The 23,535-nt window shown below is 40.6% G+C and overlaps 1 protein-coding gene across 1 annotated transcript in view; it reads left to right on the forward strand.

Annotated features, from left to right (window-relative positions):
• Positions 1-3,594: 3,594 nt before the first annotated feature.
• The window catches only part of pth2ra (parathyroid hormone 2 receptor a), a 193,749-nt gene continuing 173,808 nt past the window's right edge, over positions 3,595-23,535 (forward strand). The window contains exons 1-2 of the mRNA XM_060928657.1: positions 3,595-3,660; positions 11,413-11,512. Of these exons, the coding sequence (XP_060784640.1) occupies positions 3,595-3,660; positions 11,413-11,512 (166 nt within the window). The remainder of the gene's footprint in view (positions 3,661-11,412; positions 11,513-23,535) is intronic.

A 23,535-nucleotide genomic window follows, 5' to 3' on the forward strand; every position in this document is an offset into this window, starting at 1 on the left:
GACCTCAACTTTTAACTGCATGTGTGGAAACAGGTCAAAATTTTATGTTTTATGTTTTTATCTTTTTAGGTATGAAATACCAGTCACTGGAAAATAAAAGGCATTTTGTGTGCACAAGACTGTGCAGCGTGCATTTATGAGAGAATTCTCTAAAAATGCACCAACTGCAATGCAGATTTGGACATGGCACAAAAAGTTAAAAGAGGAAGGCTGACTGTGCAGGACAAAAGGATCTGGACAACCACCAACATCAGAAGAGACGGTTGATCGGGTTCGTGAATATTGAAACTTTGTGAAATTGTTCATGGAATCCATATACCTTTGAATTTCTCATTCAGATTTTGAGGAATAAATCTTATATTGCTCAACATTAAGCCTGTTCAGTTTCATTTGCCTAGACTATGTAGTTTCTGGAATATTTACATCTCAAATAATATAAAATTTTTTTAAACACCCTGTATAATGAACTTCTGTGTTTTATGGGCAGCATGGTAGTGTAAGTGGTTGGCACTGTTGCCTCAAAGCAAGAAGGTTCTGGGTTTGAGCCCAGTGGCTGACGAGGGCCTTTCTATGTGGAGTTTGCATGTTCTCCCTGTGTCTGCGTGGGTTTTCTCCTGGTGTTCCAGTTTCCCCCACAGTCCAAAGACATGCAGGTTAGGTTAACTGGTGACTCTAAATTGACCGCAGGTGTGAATGTGAGTGTGAATGGTTGTCTGTGTCTATGTGTCAGCCCTGTGATGACCTGGCGACTTGTCCAGGGTGTACCCCGCCTTTCGCCCGTAGTCAGCTGGGATAGGCTCCAGCTTGCCTGCGACCCTGTAGAACAGGATAAAGCGGCTAGAGATAATGAGATGAGATGAGAATGTTCCAGTTTCCCCCACAGTCCAAAGACACGCAGTTACCTTAACATGGGGTGGCCTTGGGCCGATGTACCCAAGAGTGGCAGCACGCACGTACGCAGCGGTTTTGCTCTCCTAGGATGAACTAAAATTTCATTGTACATTCATGCAGTGACAATCAAGGCATTCTATTCTATACACTGAACCCTGCACACCAATTAAAAATCTGTATCTATACAGAAGTACTAGATCAAAGTCACATTTACATTTTCTAGTCTACCTTATTTCCCTGCTTTTTAAGATGCTTCAGAAAACACTATTTATTGCATATAAAAACATTCAATGCATTGTTAAACTATCCTGTGCTTGTATACAATTTTTGAAAAGATACACTCTATCGTTCTCATCTCATCTCATTATTTCTAGCCGCTTTATCCTTCTACAGGGTCGCAGGTAAGCTGGAGCCTATCCCAGCTGACTACGGGCGAAAGGCGGGGTACACCCTGGACAAGTCACCAGGTCATCACAGGGCTGACACATAGACAACCATTCACACTCACATTCACACCTACGGTCAATTTAGAGTCACCAGTTAACCTAACCTGCATGTCTTTGGACTGTGGGGGAAACCGGAGCACCCGGAGGAAACCCACGCGGACACGGGGAGGACATGCAAACTCCACACAGAAAGGCCCTCGCCGGCCCCGGGGCTCGAACCCGGACCTTCTTGCTGTGAGGCGACAGCGCTAACCACTACACCACTGTGCCGCCCTCATTATCATTCTTTCTGTCTTTTTGCCCCATAGAGCTTCAGAATCAAAGGCTGGGTCACGCTTCATCAGAGAGCCACCAAACTTTATATAACACCTCAGGACAACTCACCCAATGCATACAGTACATGGAATCAGCTATGACCTGCACTGGTCTTTTTCTTGCTTTTCGTCCATCCATTTTTCTCCCATTGGCAACAATGCAATTTTATTTTTTATTGTCTGAGAGGAATATACACTGGCAATCAGAAGCCAAGCTGTCCTGCTCAGTCATGATTCATCCTATAGTTATCAAACTTCATTTCAGACCAACTCAACACACACATCCATCCATCATGAGCCACACCCATCCTTTTTAGTGCTTTGTTATGATCACTTGTATTTTCTTCAAGAAATGCATTGTCTGGTATTACACCATGCTGTTCTTAATTATAAGACATGTCTATATTATTATTATTATTTTAAATTAACCTGTACTTACCAATGCTGACATGCTTTGTACAAACTCCGTGGAGAGCTCATCAACAGGCATCACTTGAGAAAACACTATTTATTGCATATAAAAACATTCAATGCATTGTGAAACTATCCTGTGCTTGTATACAATTTTTGAAAAGATACACTCATTATCGTTCTCATCTCATCTCATCTCATCTCATCTCATCTAGCCGCTTTATCCTGTTCTACAGAGTTGCAGGCAAGCTGGAGCCTATCCCAGCTGACTACGGGCGAAAGGCGGGGTACACCCTGGACAAGTCGCCAGGTCATCACAGGGCTGACACATAGACACAGACAACCATTCACACCTACGGTCAATTTAGAATCACCAGTTAACCTAACCTGCATGTCTTTGGGCTGTTGGGGAAACCGGAACACCTGGAGGAAACCCACACGGACAACATGCAAACTCCACACAGAAAGGCCCTCGCCGGCCACGGGGCTCGAACCCGGACCTTCTTGCTGTGAGGCGACAGTGCTAACCACTTCATCAGAGAGCCACCAAACTTTATATAACACCTCAGGACAACTCACCCAATGCATACGGTACATAGAATCAGCTATGACCTGCACTGGTCTTTTTCTTGCTTTTCGTCCATCCATTTTTCTCCCATTGGCAACAATGCAATTTTATTTTTTATTGTCTGAGAGGAATATACACTGGCAATCAGAAGCCAAGCTGTCCTGCTCAGTCATGATTCATTCTATAGTTATCAAACTTCATTTCAGACCAACTCAACACACACATCCATCCATCATGAGCCACACCCATCCTTTTTAGTGCTTGATCACTTGTATTTTCTTCAAGAAATGCATTGTCTGGTATTACACCATGCTGTTCTTAATTATAAGACATGCCTATATTATTATTATTATTATTATTATTATTATTATTATTATTATTTTAAATTAACCTGTACTTACCAATGCTGACATGCTTTGTACAAACTCCGCGGAGAGCTCATCAATAGGCATCACTTGAGAAAACACTTGCTCACGGTTCTGGTGCTCTGTGGACACCATCCAGCGGAGTTTGTCACCAATTCAAACATCTGGATCAGTCAGTCACGCGCATGGACACGCCCCTTTACGTTCTACTGTTGCACCAATTCAGCTGGAAACGACACTCTGAGCGCGCGCAAGGCGACAAGGACACCGGCGCGGCTCACGGACGCGCGCGCACACGTGCTGGAATGTGATGCTGGAGCAGGTCGCGTAAGAGATGATAAGAGACGCAGCCGTCACAGTTTTCATCCCAAGACTTCTCACGATTCGCGTGTTTCCACTTTCATTTACTGGGATGGAAAAGTGAACGAGCGCCCGCCTCTCCAGTGCTGGTGGAGGAGTGACGGGTGGCATCACGGGGAAGTTGACGTGATGTCTGGACTTGCATGTGTTATATGTGTGGGACGTGGGCTTTGGGGAATGGGAATGTACTCCTAATATAACAGGCTCTCGTTTCTCAGCTATTTCTACCACCTGGCAACATGAAACACACACTTTGGTGGAACTTGGCCAGATTTCTTGTGGTCTGGAGATTGGTACATGCACAGGTAAGTCAGCATCCATAACATCAGCCTTCCTCCTTTCCATGGTCATGTAGTCTAGTCTTTAATATATCGTGCTGCAAAGTCTTTACCAAACATTTCTGATACGTATCTACATTGAAAGTTTGTGAACCCTTTAGAATTTTCTATATTTCTGCATAAATATGACCTAAAACATCAGATCTTCACACAAGTCCTAAAAGTAGATAAAGAGAAACCAGTTAAACAAATGAGACAAAAATATTATACTTGGTCATTTATTTATTGAGGAAAATGATCCAATATTACATCTCTGTGAGTGGCAACAGTATGCGAACCTCTAGGATTAGCAGTTAATTTGAAGGTGAAATTAGAGTCAGGTGTTTTTTCAATCAATGGGATGACAATCAGGTGTGAGTGGGCACCCTGTTTTATTTAAAGAACAGGGATCTATCAAAGTCTGATCTTCACAACACATGTTTGCGGAAGTGTATCATGGCACAAACAAAGGAGATTTCTGAGGACCTCAGAAAAAATGTTGATGCTCATCAGGCTGGAAAAGGTTACAAAACCATCTCTGAAGAGTTTGGACTCCACCAATCCACAGTCAGACAGATTGTGTACAAATAGAGGGAATTCAAGACCATTGTTACCCTCCCCAGGAGTGGTCGACCAACAAAGATCACTCCAAGAGCAAGGCGTGTAATAGTCAGCAAGGTCACAAAGGACCCCAGGGTAACTTCTTAGCAACTGAAGGCCTCTATCACATTGGCCAATGTTAATGTTCATGAGTCCACCATCAGGAGAACACTGAACAACAATGGTGTGCATGGCAGGGTTGCAAGGAGAAAGCCACTGCTCTACAAAAAGAACATTGCTGCTCATCTGCAGTTTGCTAAAGATCACGTGGACAAGCCAGAAAGCTATTGGAAAATTGTTTTGTGGACGGATGAGACCAAAATAGAACTTTTTTTGGTTTAAATGAGAAGCATTATGTTTGGAGAAAGGAAAACACTGCATTCCAGCATAAGAACCTTATCCCATCTGTGAAACATGGTGGTGGTAGTATCATGGTTTGGGCCCGTTTTGCTGCATCTGGGCCAGGACGGCTTGCCATCATTGATGGAGCAATGAATTCTGAATTATACCAGCGAATTCTAAAGGAAAATGTCAGGACATCTGTCCATGAACTGAATCTCAAGAGAAGGTGGATCATGCAGCAAGACAATGACCCTAAGCACACAAGTTGTTCTACCAAAGAACAGTTAAAGAAGAATAAAGTTAATGTTTTGGAATGGCCAAGTCAAAGTCCTGACCTTAATCCAATCAAAATGTTGTGGAAGGACCTGAAGCAAGCAGTTCATGTGAAGAAACCCACCAACATCCCAGAGTTGAAGCTGTTCTGGACGGAGGAATGGGCTAAAATTCCTCCAAGCCGGCGTGCAGGACTGATCAACAGTTAGCAGAAATGTTTAGTTGCAGTTATTGCTGCTCACGGGGGTCACACCAGATACTGAAAGCAAAAGTTCACATACTTTTGCCACTTACAGATATGTAATATTGGATCATTTTCCTCAATAAATAAATAACCAAGTATAATATTTTTGTCTCATTTGTTTGACTGAGTTCTCTTTATCTACTTTTAGGACTTGTGTGAAAATCTGATGATGTTTTAGGTCATATTTATGCAGAAATATAGAAAATTCTAAAGGGTTCACAAACTTTCAAGCACCACTGTACCTGTATTGTGTGTATGGGGGGGAGGATAAAATCACCGCAAGAACTCCAATTGATTGATTGATTAATAAAATGGGGATTATTTGGGAGCAAATAATTCTACTTTTTTTTTTTTTTAAATTGGGCAGCACGGTGGTCTAAATGGTTAGCATGGTCGCCTCACAGCAAGAAGGTTCTGGGTTCAAGCCCAGCAGCCGGCAAGGGTCTTTCTGTGTGGAGTTTGCATGTTCTCCCCGTGTCTGCATGGGTTTCCTCCGGGTGCTCTGGTTTCCCCCGCAGTCCAAAGACATGCGGTTAAGTTAATATGGGACGGCCTTGGGCTGAGGTGCCTTTGAGCGAGGCACCTAACTCCCAACTGCTCCCCGGGCAAGGCACCTAACTCCCAACTGCTCCCCGGGCACTGTTAGCATGGCTGCCCACTGCTCTGGGTATGTACAGTGGTGCTTAAAAGTTTGTGAACCCTTTAGAATTTTCTATATTTCTGCATAAATATGACCTACAACATCATCAGATTTTCACACAAGTCCTAAAAGTAGATAAAGAGAACCCAGTTAAACAAGTGAGATAAAAATATTATACTTGTTCATTTATTTATTGAGGAAAATGATCCAATATTACATATCTGTGAGTGGCAAAAGTATGTGAACCTCTAGGATTAGCAGTTAATTTGAAGGGGAAATTAGCATCAGGTGTTTTCAATCAATGGGATGACAATCAGGTGTGAGTGGGCGCCCTGTTTTATTTAAAGAACAGGGATCTATCAAAGTCTGATCTTCACAACACATGTTTGTGGAAGTGTAACATGGCACGAACAAAGGAGATTTCTGAGGACCTCAGAAAAAGCGTTGTTGATGCTCATCAGGCTGGAAAAGGTTACAAAACCATCTCTAAAGAGTTTGGACTCCACCAATCCACAGTCAGACAGATTGTGTACAAAGGGAGGAAATTCAAGACCATTGTTACCCTCCCCAGGAGTGGTCGACCAACAAAGATTACTCCAAGAGCAAGTTGTGTAATAGTCGGCGAGGTCACAAAGGACACCAGGGTAACTTCTAAACAACTGAAGGCCTCTCTCACATTGGCTAATGTTAATGTTCATGAGTCCACCATCAGGAGAACACTGAACAACAATGGTATGCATGGCAGGGTTGCAAGGAGACAGCCACTGCTCTCCAAAAAGAACATTGCTGCTCATCTGCAGTTTGCTCAAGATCACGTGGACAAGCCAGAAGCCTATTGGACAAATGTTTTGTGGATGGATGAGAACAAAATAGAACTTTTTGGTTTAAATGAGAAGCGTTATGTTTGGAGAAAGGAAAACACTGCATTCCAGCATAAGAACCCTATCCCATCTGTGAAACATGGTGGTGGTAGTATCATGGTTTGGGCCTGTTTTGCTGCATCTTGGCCAGGACGGCTTGCCATCATTGATGGAACAATGAATTCTAAATTATACCCGCGAATTCTAAAGGAAAATGTCAGGACATCTGTCCATGAACTGAATCTCAAGAGAAGGTGGGTCATGCCGCAAGACAATGACCCTAAGCACACAAGTCGTTCTGCCAAAGAATGGTTAAAGAAGAATAAAGTGAATGTTTTGGAATGGCCAAGTCAAAGTCCTGACCTTAATCCAATGGAAATGTTGTGGAAGGACCTGAAGCGAGCAGTTCATGTGAGGAAACCCACCAACATCCCAGAGTTGAAGCTGTTCTGTATGGAGGAATGGGCTTAAATTCCTCCAAGCCGGTGTGCAGGACTGTTCAACAGTTACCGGAAACATTTAGTTGCAGTTATTGCTGCACAAGGGGGTCACACCAGATACTGTAAGCAAAGTTTCACATACTTTTGCCACTCACAGATATGTAATATTGGATCATTTTCCTCAATAAATAAATGACCAAGTATGATATTTTTGTCTCATTTGTTTAACTGGGTTCTCTTTATCTACTTTTAGGACTTGTGTGAAAATCTGATGATGTTTTAGGTCATATTTATGCAGAAATATAGAAAATTCTAAAGGGTTCACAAACTGTCAAGCACCACTGTATGTGTGCTGATTGCTCACGTGTGTGCATGTGTGCCTGTGTGTGTTCACTGCTTCAGATGGGTTAAATGCAGAGAGGAATTTCACAAGTGTGTGATGAATAAAAGTTGTGCTTTCTTTCCTTCTTTCTTTCTTTATGATGCAGTCATAAAGTTTTGGCATTTTTTTTTGTAATGCTTAGATACTGAGCCACAACATTTTGACCCTAAATAAGGCCAAAGCAGATGTAACTTTTCAACTTTCTTTCATAAAAATGCTGCAAATTTACACTATGTATCCTTTTTTACTGCAGAATACTGTTTTACTATTTTTACAGGGTTGAACTGTCAACATTTATCCAAGGACATTGGCTTAGAGTAAAATACAAGAAAACACAATGCATACTGGGATATCGAAAGTTTTTTGGAAGCGGGTGAGAATAGTAAGCATTCTCCTCATGTCCATAAATCAGAGTATGATTTTTTTTTTCGTGCAATTTATTTGACAGAGCATTATTTTACAACCCCTTTTTGAGTTTAATTTTATATGCAGGTAAAAACTTTGGTGTTGCAAAACCCTGAAACTTATCTCTTTGCATGAGTTAATTCAGTGGTTCAGTTGATTGAATTAATGCAAGCTAATCAAGCTAGAGGTGGCTCAGCAGATCAGGCTTTGTTTCACAGTTCAAACAGTTATGTGTTCAATTCTCAGCACCACTAAGATGCCACGGTTGGGTCCTTGAGCAAGATGCTTAAACCTTCTGCTCAGTTATATTCTATTTTCCTTGTTTTTACAGCACCAGCAGAATGAGCAAATGTACTTAACTATGTGTTATTTTATACAATGTAAAAATGTGATAGGACTTTACTGTTAATGTGTTACATGTATTTACTGTGGATTTACAGTAAAGTACTTTACTGGCAACTGTGCTGCCAGTAAATTATTGTAAAATTTTACAGTACAATTTAAATGTGGGCGGCACGGTGGTGTAGTGGTTAGCGCTGTCGCCTCACAGCAAGAAGGTCCGGGTTCGAGCCCTGTGGCCGACGAGGGCCTTTCTGTGCGGATTTGCATGTTCTCCCTGTGTCTGCGTGGGTTTCCTCCGGGTGCTCCGGTTTCCCCCACAGTCCAAAGACATGCAGGTTAGGTTAACTGGTGACTCTAAATTGACCGTAGGTGTGAATGTGAGTGTGAATGGTTGTCTGTGTCTATGTGTCAGCCCTGTGATGACCTGGCGACTTGTCCAGGGTGTACCCCGCCTTTCGCCCGTAGTCAGCTGGGATAGGCTCCAGCTTGCCTGCGACCCTGTAGAACAGGATAAAGCGGCTAGAGATAATGAGGTGAGGTGAGGAATTTAAATGTTTTACTTTGTACATTTAATTAATATTTTGCTGTAAAACCGCATGTTTTTTAAATGACATATAAATAACACGTCTTTGACATTAACTTGTTTCTGCAAAAAACAAACAAAAAAACCTCAGATAGAACCTTGAGCAGTTCTTGACAATGTGGATTACTATAGTTGTGGAATAGGGCTATTTACTGTATTTTAATTGTTTACCATTTACTCTTTGATCTCAAACACATTAAGAAGGGAAGAAATTGCATTAATTAATTTTTGATGAGGCACACCTATTGAATGAAAAGCATTCCAGGTGACTACCTCATGAAAGCTGGTGAAGATAATGACAATAGTGACCGAAATAATGACACACACCGAAATAACTCTTTCATCCATTACCCGGAACACTACTCGGCTCACGCAAATGCTTGTTGATTATGAAAACCTGGAACTGAAACCACATGAATTCACTGACCATAAACTATTGGATATAGATAATGACATAGACCCGGACAATAACTTTTTCTCAACCATTAATTACAATTGCCACTATCACACAGAGGAACAGTACAATCAGTCCATTGAGACTGTGGGAAAATGATCAATAATGCACTTCAACAGCAGAAGCATGTACACTAACTTCAAACACATCAAGAAATACTTAAGTCAGTTTACTCATCCATTCAACATAATTGCCATATCAGAGATCTGGATTGACCTGGAGGAAGGAGTGGATTTCGAACTGGCTGGATATGAATTTAATTATATAAATAGGAAAAATAAAGGTGGAGGAGGAGTGGCGGTGTATGTGGACTGTAATTTGAATTATAAGTTAATAGATGGCATGACAACGGTGATTGATAACTTATTAGAATGTTTAACAATCAAAATTAATATTGAAAAAAGTATCATAAGGAGATGTAGGAAGGATTATTATGGTAAATTAATATATAATAGCAAAAATATGCCTTGGTTGGGGTTACTTTACAGGGCTGGAAAAAGTTGGCTGTGTCTTACCCAGTGATGGGAATAACGGCGTTACAAATAAACGGCGTTAGTAACGGTGTTACTTTTTTTAGTAACGAGTAATCTCACTAATTACTTTTTACATCGTTATAACGCTGTTCCCGTTACTTACAATAAAATACTATGCGTTACTTTATTAAAGCTGTTCTCATCTGGCACGCTGCTCGTTCAGCCTTTCTTTACTCTGCTTTAGTGTGGGGCGGGGAGACACGAGACAACGGCACAGTAACCCAATCAGAGTAGATTTGGACAACATACGTAGGTAGGCCACGCCTACTGCACTACTGTGCGCTCTTTCAATCGGAAGACACAGCGATGGCGAGCGGTCAGCCCAGCACTGCGCTTTCACATTGGAAATACAGCCACGACTTTTCATTACTTGAAATAAAAGGCAAGAGTGTTTACGTGCAATGCACATTATGTCGAGGAACAAAGCATTTGTCCTCGTCAGTGGCCAGTAATTAGTAACATAATTTTAATAACTACAAAAATATATTACATTTGATAGATGTCTTCTCACATTGTCCCACAAAAATATTAATATAGTGTAGATAACATTACTAATTGGTTCTGTTAAGTGTCCATTTCAGTCATTAAACACATTTAAGATTCACTTTTATTATGATTACACTAATTGAATTTGATTTTTTTTTTGAGGGGGAACAAAATGTAACGGAATAATTACTTTCCTTGTTAATTAGTTACTTTTATGACAAAGTAACTCCGTTACTAACTCAGTTACTTTTTGGGAAAAGTAACTAGTAACTATAACTAATTACTTTTTGAAAGTAACGTGCCCAACACTGGTCTTACTTGGCTCAGCTGCCCCACTGCCTTTGCTAGTACCTGCTGCATCATCCGAATCTTTTTTAAAATATTTATGCAGTGAGCCCCTGAGTCTCTTGGTTTCTTCCTCTCTTTTTCTCTTTTCTTTTCTTTTCTTTTCTGTGCTCCTGACTTGTGCATGTTGGCAAATGGCACGCACGCTGATTGTCGAAGCGCTATGATCGAACGATGTCGTTTTTTTCCCCTTAATCAAAGAGGATTAGCATTTTTGCATTAGGGGTGGTAGGGGGTTCTTGACGCCTTTTTCAAAGACAATAAAGGCAAAAGATCTAGAAATCATTTATTGAATGCAAATATAACACATTTCTCCCCCAAATCACATTTTGAAATGAAATAAAATAATTGCAACTTCATGAGAGCCCAGTTCTGCCCCCCCGGGCCCGGGACAACATACCCGTTTGTCCCCCCCTGTCGGCGGGCCTGTTCACTATAATTTCCAGGGATGCCAATAATAGTGGCACATGTGTTTTTGTTGAAAATAATAATTTCTTCATTAGGGATTTGTTTTTCTCTGAATAAATTTATTTCAATTTTATTTCAATTAAAAGGTTGGATTTTTCTCATTTTTTTTCAGTGTGAGATGAAGCTACTTCACCAAAAGGTGGATTTCTTTCATTTTCTTTTTTTTTTGTGGAGGGCATAAAAAGAAGGATGGGTTTGGCTAAAAATAAAGGATGACATGGATGGGATGAATGTCCCAATGTCACAGTTTGGCGAAAATTTAATTTGTAGTGCTTGTAATGGACCATTTCCTGTCTCTGAATTTTAAATAAGTGGGACTGAAGAGCTATTGTTGTTTACACAGACTGGGCCAGATGGGGAAATCACAGCAGAGGAACAGGTCCAGATGCTCCTGGATGCCAAACTGAAGTGCCTCCACACTGTCTCTATGCATAACCTGGAAGGTAAGAAAACATAACCTGACCAATTTTTCCCCAGATATTTTAAATCTGTGATTACTATTTCAGGACACATACTATAAAAGAAAGTGCACCCTTCTTCAATTCAATGTTTTTGTTTATCAGGGCCTAAATAACAATAGTGTGGTCCTCACTAACTATCAACAAACAAACAACTTCAGATGACAACAGCCAAAAAAAAAAAAAAAAACAACTTATTTTAATATGTAGGTTTTGTTTTGTTTTTTTCTAAAACGTAAACCAACATTTGGAAACCTCATCTCATCTCATCTCATTATCTCTAGCCGCTTTATCCTTCTACAGGGTCGCAGGCAAGCTGGAGCCTATCCCAGCTGACTACGGGCGAAAGGCGGGGTACACCCTGGACAAGTCGCCAGGTCATCACAGGGCTGACACATAGACACAGACAACCATTCACACTCACATTCACACCTACGGTCAATTTAGAGTCACCAGTTAACCTAACCTGCATGTCTTTGGACTGTGGGGGAAACCGGAGCACCCGGAGGAAACCCATGCGGACACGGAGAGAACATGCAAACTCCACACAGAAAGGCCCTCGCCGGCCCCGGGGCTCGAACCCGGACCTTCTTGCTGTGAGGCGACAGCGCTAACCACTACACCACCGTGCTGCCCACCTCCATAATCATGAAAAGAGTAATTAGCAGCCAAGTGTTACTAATGAAATGTACAGGATTAGTTAAAGGGATCCTCCAGGGGATTTATTCTCAAACTTATTTTAAGTAAAAGTAGTTGCAGATTTAAAAAATCAAAGCTTCCTTTTCAGAGACCAAATAGTGTTTGAGAAAAATGAATCTTCTTTAACATGCCTGATGGGCTTCCTGCATTGGTGACGTATGCGATGACATCATGGTCGCTTGGAGCAACTCAGCTGTTTATATTCTCGGTTTACATCATAGTTTTGTTAGTTTTACAAGTATTTTACTGAATTTATCAGTTTTTAAATAAATATACTTCATTGTGTACCATATAAATGCCACAATGATGCTAAAAAGAAAGTACAAGCTGGAACTAGACGGCATTTCCACAGAAAAAATGCAAAATGTGCTCGCTCAGCTGTAGCAAAGTGTCACCGACAGAAACTGGATCAGACATGAGACCTCGTGCTGCAAAATCTTTTTTACATGATCTACAGAAAGAGAGAGAGAGAGAGAGTGGCAAAGTGTGTGTAGAGTGTGTGTGCCTGCGCACTCTAAAAGCTCAGTTTAAAATGGCTCAATTCGCAGCATGACAGGACACTTTGTGCCCTACAATCTTTTTTTTACATGATCTACATGGTGCAAGTTTTTCTCCCAAAACTCCATTCATTTGAATTAGGGGAAATGAATGGAAGTGAATGGGGGGAAGGGCTCAGCGAAAAGAAATGAAAAGACGAGTGCAGGTCAGAACTGACTGCATATATTTGTCGGGGGAGTTGGCCTGAAGTATCACATGAAGCTTGGTGGGTCTCCGATGAAGTGTGTCCAAGCAGGACGGTTCAGTTCGTGAGCCCTATTTATTCTCGATGGTAAAAAAAATAATGACAGAAAAATGACAAGAAAGAGAGAACAGGTGCGTTTATCCAAAAGCTGTATGCAAGCACACTACATCAGTTCAGGACGGACGTGTCAGAGTTGGAACGGTGTCTATATCTTTTTTAAGACAAAGACTTTTCATTTTACAGGTCTCTGCACTATGCAACTTAGACAATTCACTTGGTGGACTCATGGCTACTTGGGGAAAACAGTAAGGAGAGCTATTAGCGCTCTTGCTCAGCACAAAGCAGCATGAAGCATGCTATTGTTATTATTATTATTATTATTTATTCGCCCATTTTTTGCCACCGCTACTCCTCCTACAGCTTTTGAGATATCAACACCGTTCCAACTCTGACACGTCCTTCCTGAACCATGCCATACACTCTCTCTGTTAATATACCCAGTACGATGTAGATCATGTAAAAAAAAAAAAATTTTAGACTGCGAAGTGTCATGTCATGCTGCAAGTTGAGCCATTTTAAACCTAGATTTTAGAGCGCACAGGCACACACACTACCCCCCCACACACGCACACACACTCACACACACTACACACATTGCCACACACTTTCTTTTTTTAGAAGGCAAGAAGCCTTTATTTCACCAACTCAAATTATAATCGTAACACTAACCGATCAAAGGTCACTCACATCTTTCCATCCACCCAATCCACCAGTGATACACAGTACACAGAGAAACATGCATTCATTAATTTAATTGTAATTAATGTAAAAGCTTGAGGATAAAATATAGATGGCTGTAACTAACAAGTTGATGCAGATGAGTGATATATTATCACTTAAAATACAACTTTATGGGGACAATAATAAAATCTTAGCAGGTTTTCAAACCAGCACAGAGCTCCTTCTCTTGATTAATGGTTTTAAATGAGAAACCATTACACCTTAGAAGAGTTTGGCATTTATCAGAATGTATTATTATCATTATTACTTGAAGATGACTCAGTTGCAGACTACTCTCAGGCTGTTAGAAGACACGATCAGCTGGTGTAAGTGGACATTGCTGTTTCTTGTCAGTGCCTGCTGGGCTGTAAGCAGACAAGAATGCATACTAGAAAGAACTGTTGTGCACAGCACAGGTCACAGATAAGCACTCCCAGGTGTTTCATATGATACAACATGTTTATTTGTCTTTAGTTTCTTGAAATTGCTATGTTGCTTGAATGTAAAAATATATGGACTTGGATATGTGGAATATATGTACATATGGAATAATAAACAGTATATAGAGACTTGGAGAAAGTAATCCTGGTTGACCGTTTCATCTTCAATCAAATTGCTACAAAGGGTTCTGCATTCCGTTAAATCAAGTGGAGGAGAGACTGTGAGCGAGTGTGCAGATGTCTGCCCATGAGCACAGAATAGGTTTTTCTCCAGGTGCTTATTTTCATCCAGCCCCCCACTGTAACCCTAGCTGTATTGAGGTATTTCACTCACGTGACCAAGTCATGTGATGCTGCCATTTTGGACGGCACGGCTCGAATCAGTTTGAATGCAAGGAAGGCGACAAACAAAAAACATAAAAGAAAAAGGAGCGAGATGCAGAAAACACCTTCACTATCCAGCGACGTAGGGCATTTACAGGGCGAGCAGAGGGAGAGGTATTTGCAAAAATTGAGGTTAGCAGGCTTAGAGAATGACATTTACCTGCTTCCACCAGGATTGTTCACTGACAGCTAAGATTTGTTCACATTTTCATTTACTTTCGGTCCTCAGGATAAACAAAATGTTATTAAATGTCATTGAAATAACTTCTTAGTCTGTTGAGACATGGCCCGTTATAAGTTTTTCCTTTACTGTATTTACTAGTTTACTGAGCGCGCTCCGGGGCTGGCTGGCGCTAGCTAGCTAGCGCTCCGGGGCTCGCTGGCCGGCTAGCTAGCGCTCCGGGGCTCGCTGGCCGGCTAGCTAGCGCTCCGGGGCTCGCTGGCCGGCTAGCTAGCGCTCCGGGGCTGGCTGGCCGGCTAGCTAGCGCTCCGGGGCTGGCTGGCCGGCTAGCAAGCGCTCCGGGGCTGGCTGGCCGGCTAGCTAGCGCTCCGGGGCTGGCTGGCCGGCTAGCTAGCGCTCCGGGGCTCGCTGGCCGCCTAGCTAGCGCTCCGGGGCTCGCTGGCTCAGTAAACTAGTAAATCCAGTAAAGGAAAAACTTGAGACTGAAAGGTTTTAACAGTCATCCAAATGACTGAACATAAACATTGCTACAGTAACATACTAGCTACTGTTGTTGACATTAGCTAGCTTGCCGTCCAAAATGGCGGACACCGGGGCGTCACGTGACCCTGTGACGTCAGGTGAAATACCTCAATAGGCGAGAGGCCGAGGGCTATCGAAACGGAGATTGGCGCCACACCCATACACCTTAAAGGAGATACACAGAATCTTTATTTTTAAATACATTTCTGAGTGGATAGTACCATATCTCCATCCTTGACTCTTGTATGCTGCATAAATGGGAATTAAAAAAAAAAAATATATATATATATATATATATATATATATATTTTTTTTTTTTTGAGAGTTAAAATCGACCGCAAAGTTGGCATTCGAGCTGCCCCGCTGAGCCAGCCAGCCCTGAGTGGGTGATGTCACAGCAGGAATCGGTTTTAAGGCTGAGGCCTTTGACAGCTAGAGACCAAAGTCATATAAATAAACATTTACGGTGAAAGTAAGAAATACCATTACCGGCTTGCTCAACTAAGACTGATTTGACTTCACTGATTGTGGGTTGACTGTCATTAAAACAGGATGGGTGTTATAACTCATGCAACATACATGTATATGCATGCATTTTCACTGATAAAACATTAAAGGCTAATTAAATAATCAGATGAACTGAGACAATCACATTCTGAAGCAAATTAAATAATCTTATACCGTTAACTTAAACACACAATACAAGTTACATGTGTTAATCTAAATGCAGGTAAATAATGAGTGTTGTTGTTTGTGTTGTTTTGTATCCAAAAGAGTTGCAGCTTACCAGTCTGTGTTCTCGCTTCTTGAAGGCCGACCTTGTGGCCGATTGTTTTGAAACAATCTGGCTTTCAGTTGTTCACTCAGTTCTCTGTTCATTCGCTTCTTCCATGTAAGGGCAAGATATTGCTGCTGATGAGCAATTCCAGCGTTATGGACGTGACACTTGAACTCAAAATGGCAACAAATGACCCAGTGCATGTTTTATTGTCTCCCAGTATTTAAACAGGTGTTGCATATTTTAAGGCTGTACCATACTGGAGAAGTGATAGAACAAGAACAATTCCCATAGTACATCTAGGGCATGCCAGAAAATGCCAATAAAAGATGCGTTATGGATGTGACAGAAAAAGTATCACTTTTCTTGGGTGACTGTACATTTTTATCAAACTCTGTGAAATTGTAAACCTAATGTCGAAATGGAGATATCCATTTGATAGAGGGGTCCAAGGTGAATATTAAAAAATCTTTGTTTAAAATATTTTGTATTTCATGCAGAGTTTCGGAAGGAAAAGTCAGCGTTATGGATGTGACGAAATTCCGTTATGGATGTGACGCGTCTGAAATAGACATGGCATATGTTTAGAAAATCAGCAATTTAACCACCATAACCCTTTGAAAAACTCTCTAAATATCAGCGAAAACTATCAAAGTTCTTAAATAATATTTAGGATGGCTATTGTTTTGCTGTTTTGTGGATTTTAGCATACATTTCTGTGGCTTGTGGCAATAATATAGAATTGTACATGATCAAAGTTGATTTTAGCTTGGGTTTTACATTATAAGAACGAAAGACTGACAGTGACATATTAGGTTGGTTACAAATTGGTTCAACTTATTCACATCTGTAAAATACAGGCCTAGGTGATATCTCTGGGAGTGGTTTTGATGTATTACATGTTGCTTTATTTTTGCATGGTGAGGTTGACATTTACATGGAATTGCCCTGAGACAAGCATATCCAGCAGAGAAATCAGATGGCTGGTCCACTCATTCTCCATTTTCTCCATACTGAGTACTCCACCATTACTGCTCGACTCAGGTAATTACTAAAACCCGAGACGGGATGTCACCGGTTTTAGCAACAACCGCAGGGAGGTCACTGCCCGAGCGATAATATGTCATGTCACGTCATGTTCCATCACGGGTTTTAGCAACAACCCTCAGCTCACATTCCAGGAGAACTGGTGCAACTGAACTTACTTTCCTTTTCTTGTAGTTTTCTTTTCCTTTAATTGTTTCTACTGCATCCTCTTTCAATACAGGCTTATAGCCAACGCTCCTCAACAGATCAGAGGTCTCATATGAGTCTTCAGTAAAATGTGCAAAGCAGAGGAGAGACCACTTTGTAGGCGCCCAATGTGCCCGTGAACTTCTCGAAAAACGCGTCCAAATCTTTGCCGTTTGAACATCCTTGGACCATGAATGCAATGTAAATTCACCTTTTGTCATGTTGCTGGTGGGTGCAGCAACACATCTACATGGCATGGCAATAAATTAGCTCAAAATGGAAGCTCGAAGTTGCAGTCAGCTCTGTTTTAGTATAGCAGAAATGGCTATGAAACCGATAGCCTTCCTGCGTAACGTCACAGATGTCAAGGTCGTTCACTCAGACCGCTACCTATATGAATCATTTTAATCGTAAAAATTACTATATTAGATTTATTAATGCTTAAAACTATTCCTATGCCATTCTTGAGGTCTCAAGGCATTTATAAACAAAAAGTGAGGCCATGGTTCTGCGTATCTCCTTTAAAGAGTTGGTTAGTACTGGGACAGGAGACTGCCTGGGAAGACTAGATTCTGGCATGAGAGGGACTTTGACTTGACTTGACTTCTTTTCATCATATATGATATGGGATATTTTACCTTAATCTGTAATAACATTTCTGTACATTGTGATCATAAGCATTTAATTGTAACAATTAAACGTAATAATTCGATGATCATTTTGGATTTTGCATGGAATATACAGTACATAAGTTAAAAGGCAGATGCGTGTTATTCGTTCCTTTCACAAATTCCACAATCCACTGTGCAGTTGAGAACTTCCAGTGGCCAGGCCCAGGCTGCTGATAACAGTACAAAAACCAATACTGGGCGATATAATCAGTTTCGATGTTCAAATATTATTATAGGTTTACATGGTCTCACAGAATTTTTCAAGATTAATACTGCTTGAAATGATTGCACATTTACAATTTGTCATCAATGTAAATTTGTCATCAGTTTCAATGTTCAAATATTGGCTGCAAGCTGAAACGTGATGTTATTAGATTACTTTTATATGTCTAGTTCCTGGTCCCATGGTATTTTTTGTCAGCACAGAAGCTTTTATTCGGGCATCCTTATATTATCACCCATACAGCCCTTTCACTTTCACTCTCTGCATTGTTTACACGAAATACATGTTCCAACTACTCAGTACTATAACTCTGGCCAACATCATTAAGTGTACATTTACACTGATGACAAATTGTAAATGTGCAATCATTTCGAGCAGTATTAATCTTGAAAAAAATCTGTGAGACCATGTAAACTTGGTAATAAAATTTGAACATATTTGAACGTAATAATATTTGAACATCCGATATTTGAACATCGAAACTGATTATATAGCCCAATATTGTTTTTTGTACTGTTATCAGCAGCCTGGGGCTGGCCACTGGAAGTTCCCAACCATGCAGTGGATTGTGGGATATGTGAAAGGGACGAATTGGCTTGATTGAGTGCAAATACACTGCAAAAACTGACATATTACGAAGTGAAAATATATTGAATATCATCAAAATCTAGTATTTCTATTCATAAGATTACAATAAATAAACCAAATATAAGACTATTAAACCTATTTTGAAACGTGTTTATTCATGTTAAGCTTCATATTATCATTTTAACTTATTTTTTCTTCAATGGAGAGATATAATCTTTGTAGAAATAAATGCTTAAAATGAGCAAAGTTATCTGGCAATAGAACAAGACAATTTCAAGCTTGAAATTAGGGGGAAAATCGAGAAGTGGGCAGGTTTATTAGTTTATTAGGATCCCCATTAGCTGGACACAGACCCAGCTATTCTTCCTGGGGTCCAACAATAAAATCATATACAGTTAAAATTCTATACAATTCAATACATTCATTCAATCAACCATCAATTGAAGAAAAAAAAACTATATTATAGTTTTATATATAATATAATATAGTTTATATATATATAGTTTATATATTATAGGTATAAACTATAATCTAAGATTCTAAAATCTAAAAATCAAAAGTAATAATCTTTTATATTTGTCTTATGGTAATCTTATAATAGAAAATATTAGATACATTTGACTACATTGATGATATTTTGCTAAGTGCACCCTGCAAAAATCAGTCACAGCATCATGTAGATGTGCATGTTGAATGGAGTGAGCATACTAAGCATACAACAAGCATTAAAGAGATGTTCAGAGCTATCTAACTGATTGACTGATTACAATGTGAAGAACCAGTGAAGTCAAGGATCTCTGCTTTGTTCATGCGTAAAGGGCTGTCTGATCTCCTGAGTGTGAAGTGCGGAGCGGCCATGTATTATCAAGTTCTTAACCATGAGTTGAAAGTGTAGTGGGTGAGACCTCTGTGGTTTATATCAGTATTTATATGAGAATTTTATCTCAAAAGGTCATCTATGCTTACATGTCAACCGTTAAGAAAAGAATAGACGATTATTCCAAGAAGGTTGCTTCCCAGTGTTCAAGTGGTTTTGAAATAATTTCCTGTGTTGATTCTAAAGGCTGTCTATCAAGAGCCCACTGTGCACTATTAGTGTAGTGTCCTACAGGTAAACACTTTACAGTAGCTACATCCATTCAGGTGTTGCCACTGATAGGAATTTGAAGTGTGTGTGTGGGGGGGGAATCCACTGTCATCCAAGACTGCAAACCATATTACTGTTTAGTTTGATAAGCAAAACATGTGGAATAACCCACTGTTGAAATATCCCAAATAGAAGAATTGTCAGCTTTGGAGGTTGGAGAGGACAGCCACTTTGGTTGATGCTGATAGTATGGACTAATTATAGAAACCTCTTGATTAAAATGAATGAGACTTTATGTTATAAAAGCAACTAAAGTCTTCTCACCAATTCATTTGACACTGTGGACAAAAAAAAAGCTAGTTAAAATGCTCGCCCCACCTTTTACAGTATAACCTACCTGATTGAAAAATCATGTTGAAGACTTGTGTTCAAAAGATTATTACATTACAGACATGGAAAAAGTTATTTATATTAACACGTGTAGTTACAGTGTCTTGCAAAAGTATTCATCCTCCTTGGTATTTGTCCTGTTTTGTTGCATTACAAGCTGGAATTAAAATGGATTTTTAGAGGGTTAGCACCATTTGATTTACACAACATGCCTACCACTTTAAATGTGCAAATTGTTTTGTTTTTTTTGTTTGTTTTTTTGTAACACAAACAATAATTAACAGGGGAAAAAAACAGAAATCTGGAGTGTGCATAGGTATTCACTCCCTTTCGTATGAAACCCCTAAATAAGAGCTGGTTCAACCAATTCACTTCGTAAGTCACATAATTAGTTGATTAAGATCCACCTGTGTGCAAAGTGTCACATGATCTGTCACATGATGTCTGTATAACTCAACCTGTTCTGGAAGGACCCTGACTCTGCAACACTACTAAGCAAGCAACATGAAAACCAAGGAGCGCTCCAAACAGGTCAGAGACAAAGTTGTGGAGAAGTATAGATCAGGGTTGGGTTATGAAAAAATATCCCAGACATTATAGCAAAATCCATTAGAGCAAAATGGAAAGAATATGGCACCACTACAAACCTGACAAGAGAAGGCCGTCCACCTAAACTCACAGACCAGGCAAGGAGGACATTAAACAGAGATGCAACAAAGTCACCAAAGATAACACTGAAGGAGCTGCAAAGATCCACAGCGGAGATGGGAATATCTGTCCATCGGACCACTTTAAGCTGTACAGTGGTGCTTGAAAGTTTGTGAACCCTTTAGAATTTTCTATATTTCTGAATAAATATGACCTATAACATCATCAGATTTTCACACAAGTCCTAAAAGTAGATAAAGAGAACCCAGTTAAACAAAGGAGACAAAAATATTATACTTGGTCATTTATTTATTGAGGAAAATGATCCAATATTACATATCTGTGGATGGCAAAAGTATGTGAACCTCTATGATTAGCAGTTAATTTGAAGGTGAAATTAGAGTCAGGTGTTTTCAATCAATGGGATGACAATCAGGTGTGACTGGGCACCCTGTTTTATTGAAAGAACAGGGATCTATCAAAGTCTGATCTTCATAACACGTTTGTGGAAGTGTATCGTGGCACGAACAAAGGAGATTTCTGAGGAACTCAGAAAAAGCGTTGTTGATGTTCATCAGGCTGGAAAAGGTTACAAAACCATCTCTAAAGAGTTTGGACTCCAGCAATCCACAGTCAGACAGACTGTGTACAAATGGAGGAAATTCAAGACCATTGTTACCCTCCCCAGGAGTGGTCGACCAACAAAGATCACTCCAAGAGCAAGGCGTGTAATAGTTGGCAACGTCATAAAGGACCTCAGGGTAACTTCTAAGCAACTGAAGGCCTCTCTCACATTGGTTAATGTTCATGAGTCCACCATCAGCAGAATACTGAACAACAATGGTGTGCATGGCAGGGTTGCAAGGAGAGAGCCACTGCTCTCCAAAAAGAACATTGCTGCTCGTCTGCAGTTTGCTAAAGATCACGTAGACAAGCTAGAAGGCTATTGGAAAAATGTTTTGTGGATGGATGAGACCAAAATAGAACTTTTTGGTTTAAATGAGAAGCATTATGTTTGGAGAAAGGAAAACATTGCATTCCAGCATAAGAATCTTATCCCATCTGTGAAACATGGTGGTGGTAGTATCATGGTTTGGGCCTGTTTTGCTGCACCTGGGCCAGGACTGCTTGCCATCATTGATGGAACAATGAATTCTGAATTATACCAGCGAATTCCAAAGGGGGCAGCACGGTGGTGTAGTGGTTAGTGCTGTCGCCTCACAGCAAGAAGGTCCGGGTTCGAGCCCCGTGGCCGGCGAGGGCCTTTCTGTGCGGAGTTTGCATGTTCTCCCCGTGTCCGCGTGGGTTTCCTCCGGGTGCTCCGGTTTCCCCCACAGTCCAAAGATATGCAGGTTAGGTTAACTGGTGACTCTAAATTGACCGTAGGTGTGAATGTGAGTGTGAATGGTTGTCTGTGTCTATGTGTCAGCCCTGTGATGACCTGGTGACTTGTCCAGGGTGTACCCCGCCTTTCGCCCATAGTCAGCTGGGATAGGCTCCAGCTTGCCTGTGACCCTGTAGAAGGATAAAGCGGCTAGAGATAATGAGATGAGATGAGATTCCAAAGGAAAATGTCAGGACATCTGTCCATGAACTGAATCTCAAGAGAAGGTGGGTCATGCAGCAAGACAACAACCCTAAGTACACAAGTGGTTCTACTAAAGAATGGTTAAAAAAGAATAAAGTTAATGTTTTGGAATGGCCAAGTCAAAGTCCTAACCTTAATCCAATCAGAATGTTGTGGAAGGACCTGAAGTGAGCAGTTCATGTGAGGAAACCCACCAACATCCCAGAGTTGAAGCTGTTTTGTATGGAGGAATGGGCTAAAACTCCTCCAAGCTGGTGTGCAGGACTGATCAACAGTTACTGGAAACGTTTAGTTGCAGTTATTGCTGCACAAGGGGGTCACACCAGATACTGAAAACAAAGGTTCATATACTTTTGCCACTCACAGATATGTAATATTGGATCATTTTCCTCAATAAATAAATGACGAACTATAATATTTTTGTCTCATTTGTTTAACTAGGTTCTCTATATCTACTTTTAGGACTTGTGTGAAAATCTGATGAAGTTTGAGGTCATATTTATGCAGAAATATAGAAAATTCTAAAGGGTTCACAAACTTTCAAGCACCACTGTACACTCCACAGAGCAAGGCTTTATGGAAGAGTGGCCAGAAAAAAGCCATTGCTGAAAGAAAAAAAAAATAAGAAAACACATTTGGAGGTTGCCCAACATTATGTGGCACACTTCCCAAATACATAGAAGAAGATTCTCTGGTCAGATGACTTTTTAGTCATCATGGACAATGCCATCTTCCCATCACCCTGAGAACACCATTCCTACAGTGAAGCATGGTGGTGGCAGCATCATGCTGTGGGGATATTTTTCATCTGCAGGGACAGGAAAGCTGGTCAGGATTGAAAAAAAGGTGGATGGCACTAAATCCAGGGCAGTTCTGAAGGAAAACCTGTTTGAGTCGGCCAGAGGTTTGAGACTGGGACAAAGGTTCATATTCCAGCAGGACAATGGCCCTAAACATACTGCTAAAGGTACACTGGAGTGGTTTAAAGGGAAACATTTAAATGTCTTGGAATGGCCTAGTCAAAGCCCAGACCTCAATCCAATTGAGAATCTGT

Source organism: Neoarius graeffei, chromosome 9 (assembly GCF_027579695.1).
Source record: "Neoarius graeffei isolate fNeoGra1 chromosome 9, fNeoGra1.pri, whole genome shotgun sequence".
Classification (NCBI taxonomy): Eukaryota; Metazoa; Chordata; class Actinopteri; order Siluriformes; family Ariidae; genus Neoarius; species Neoarius graeffei.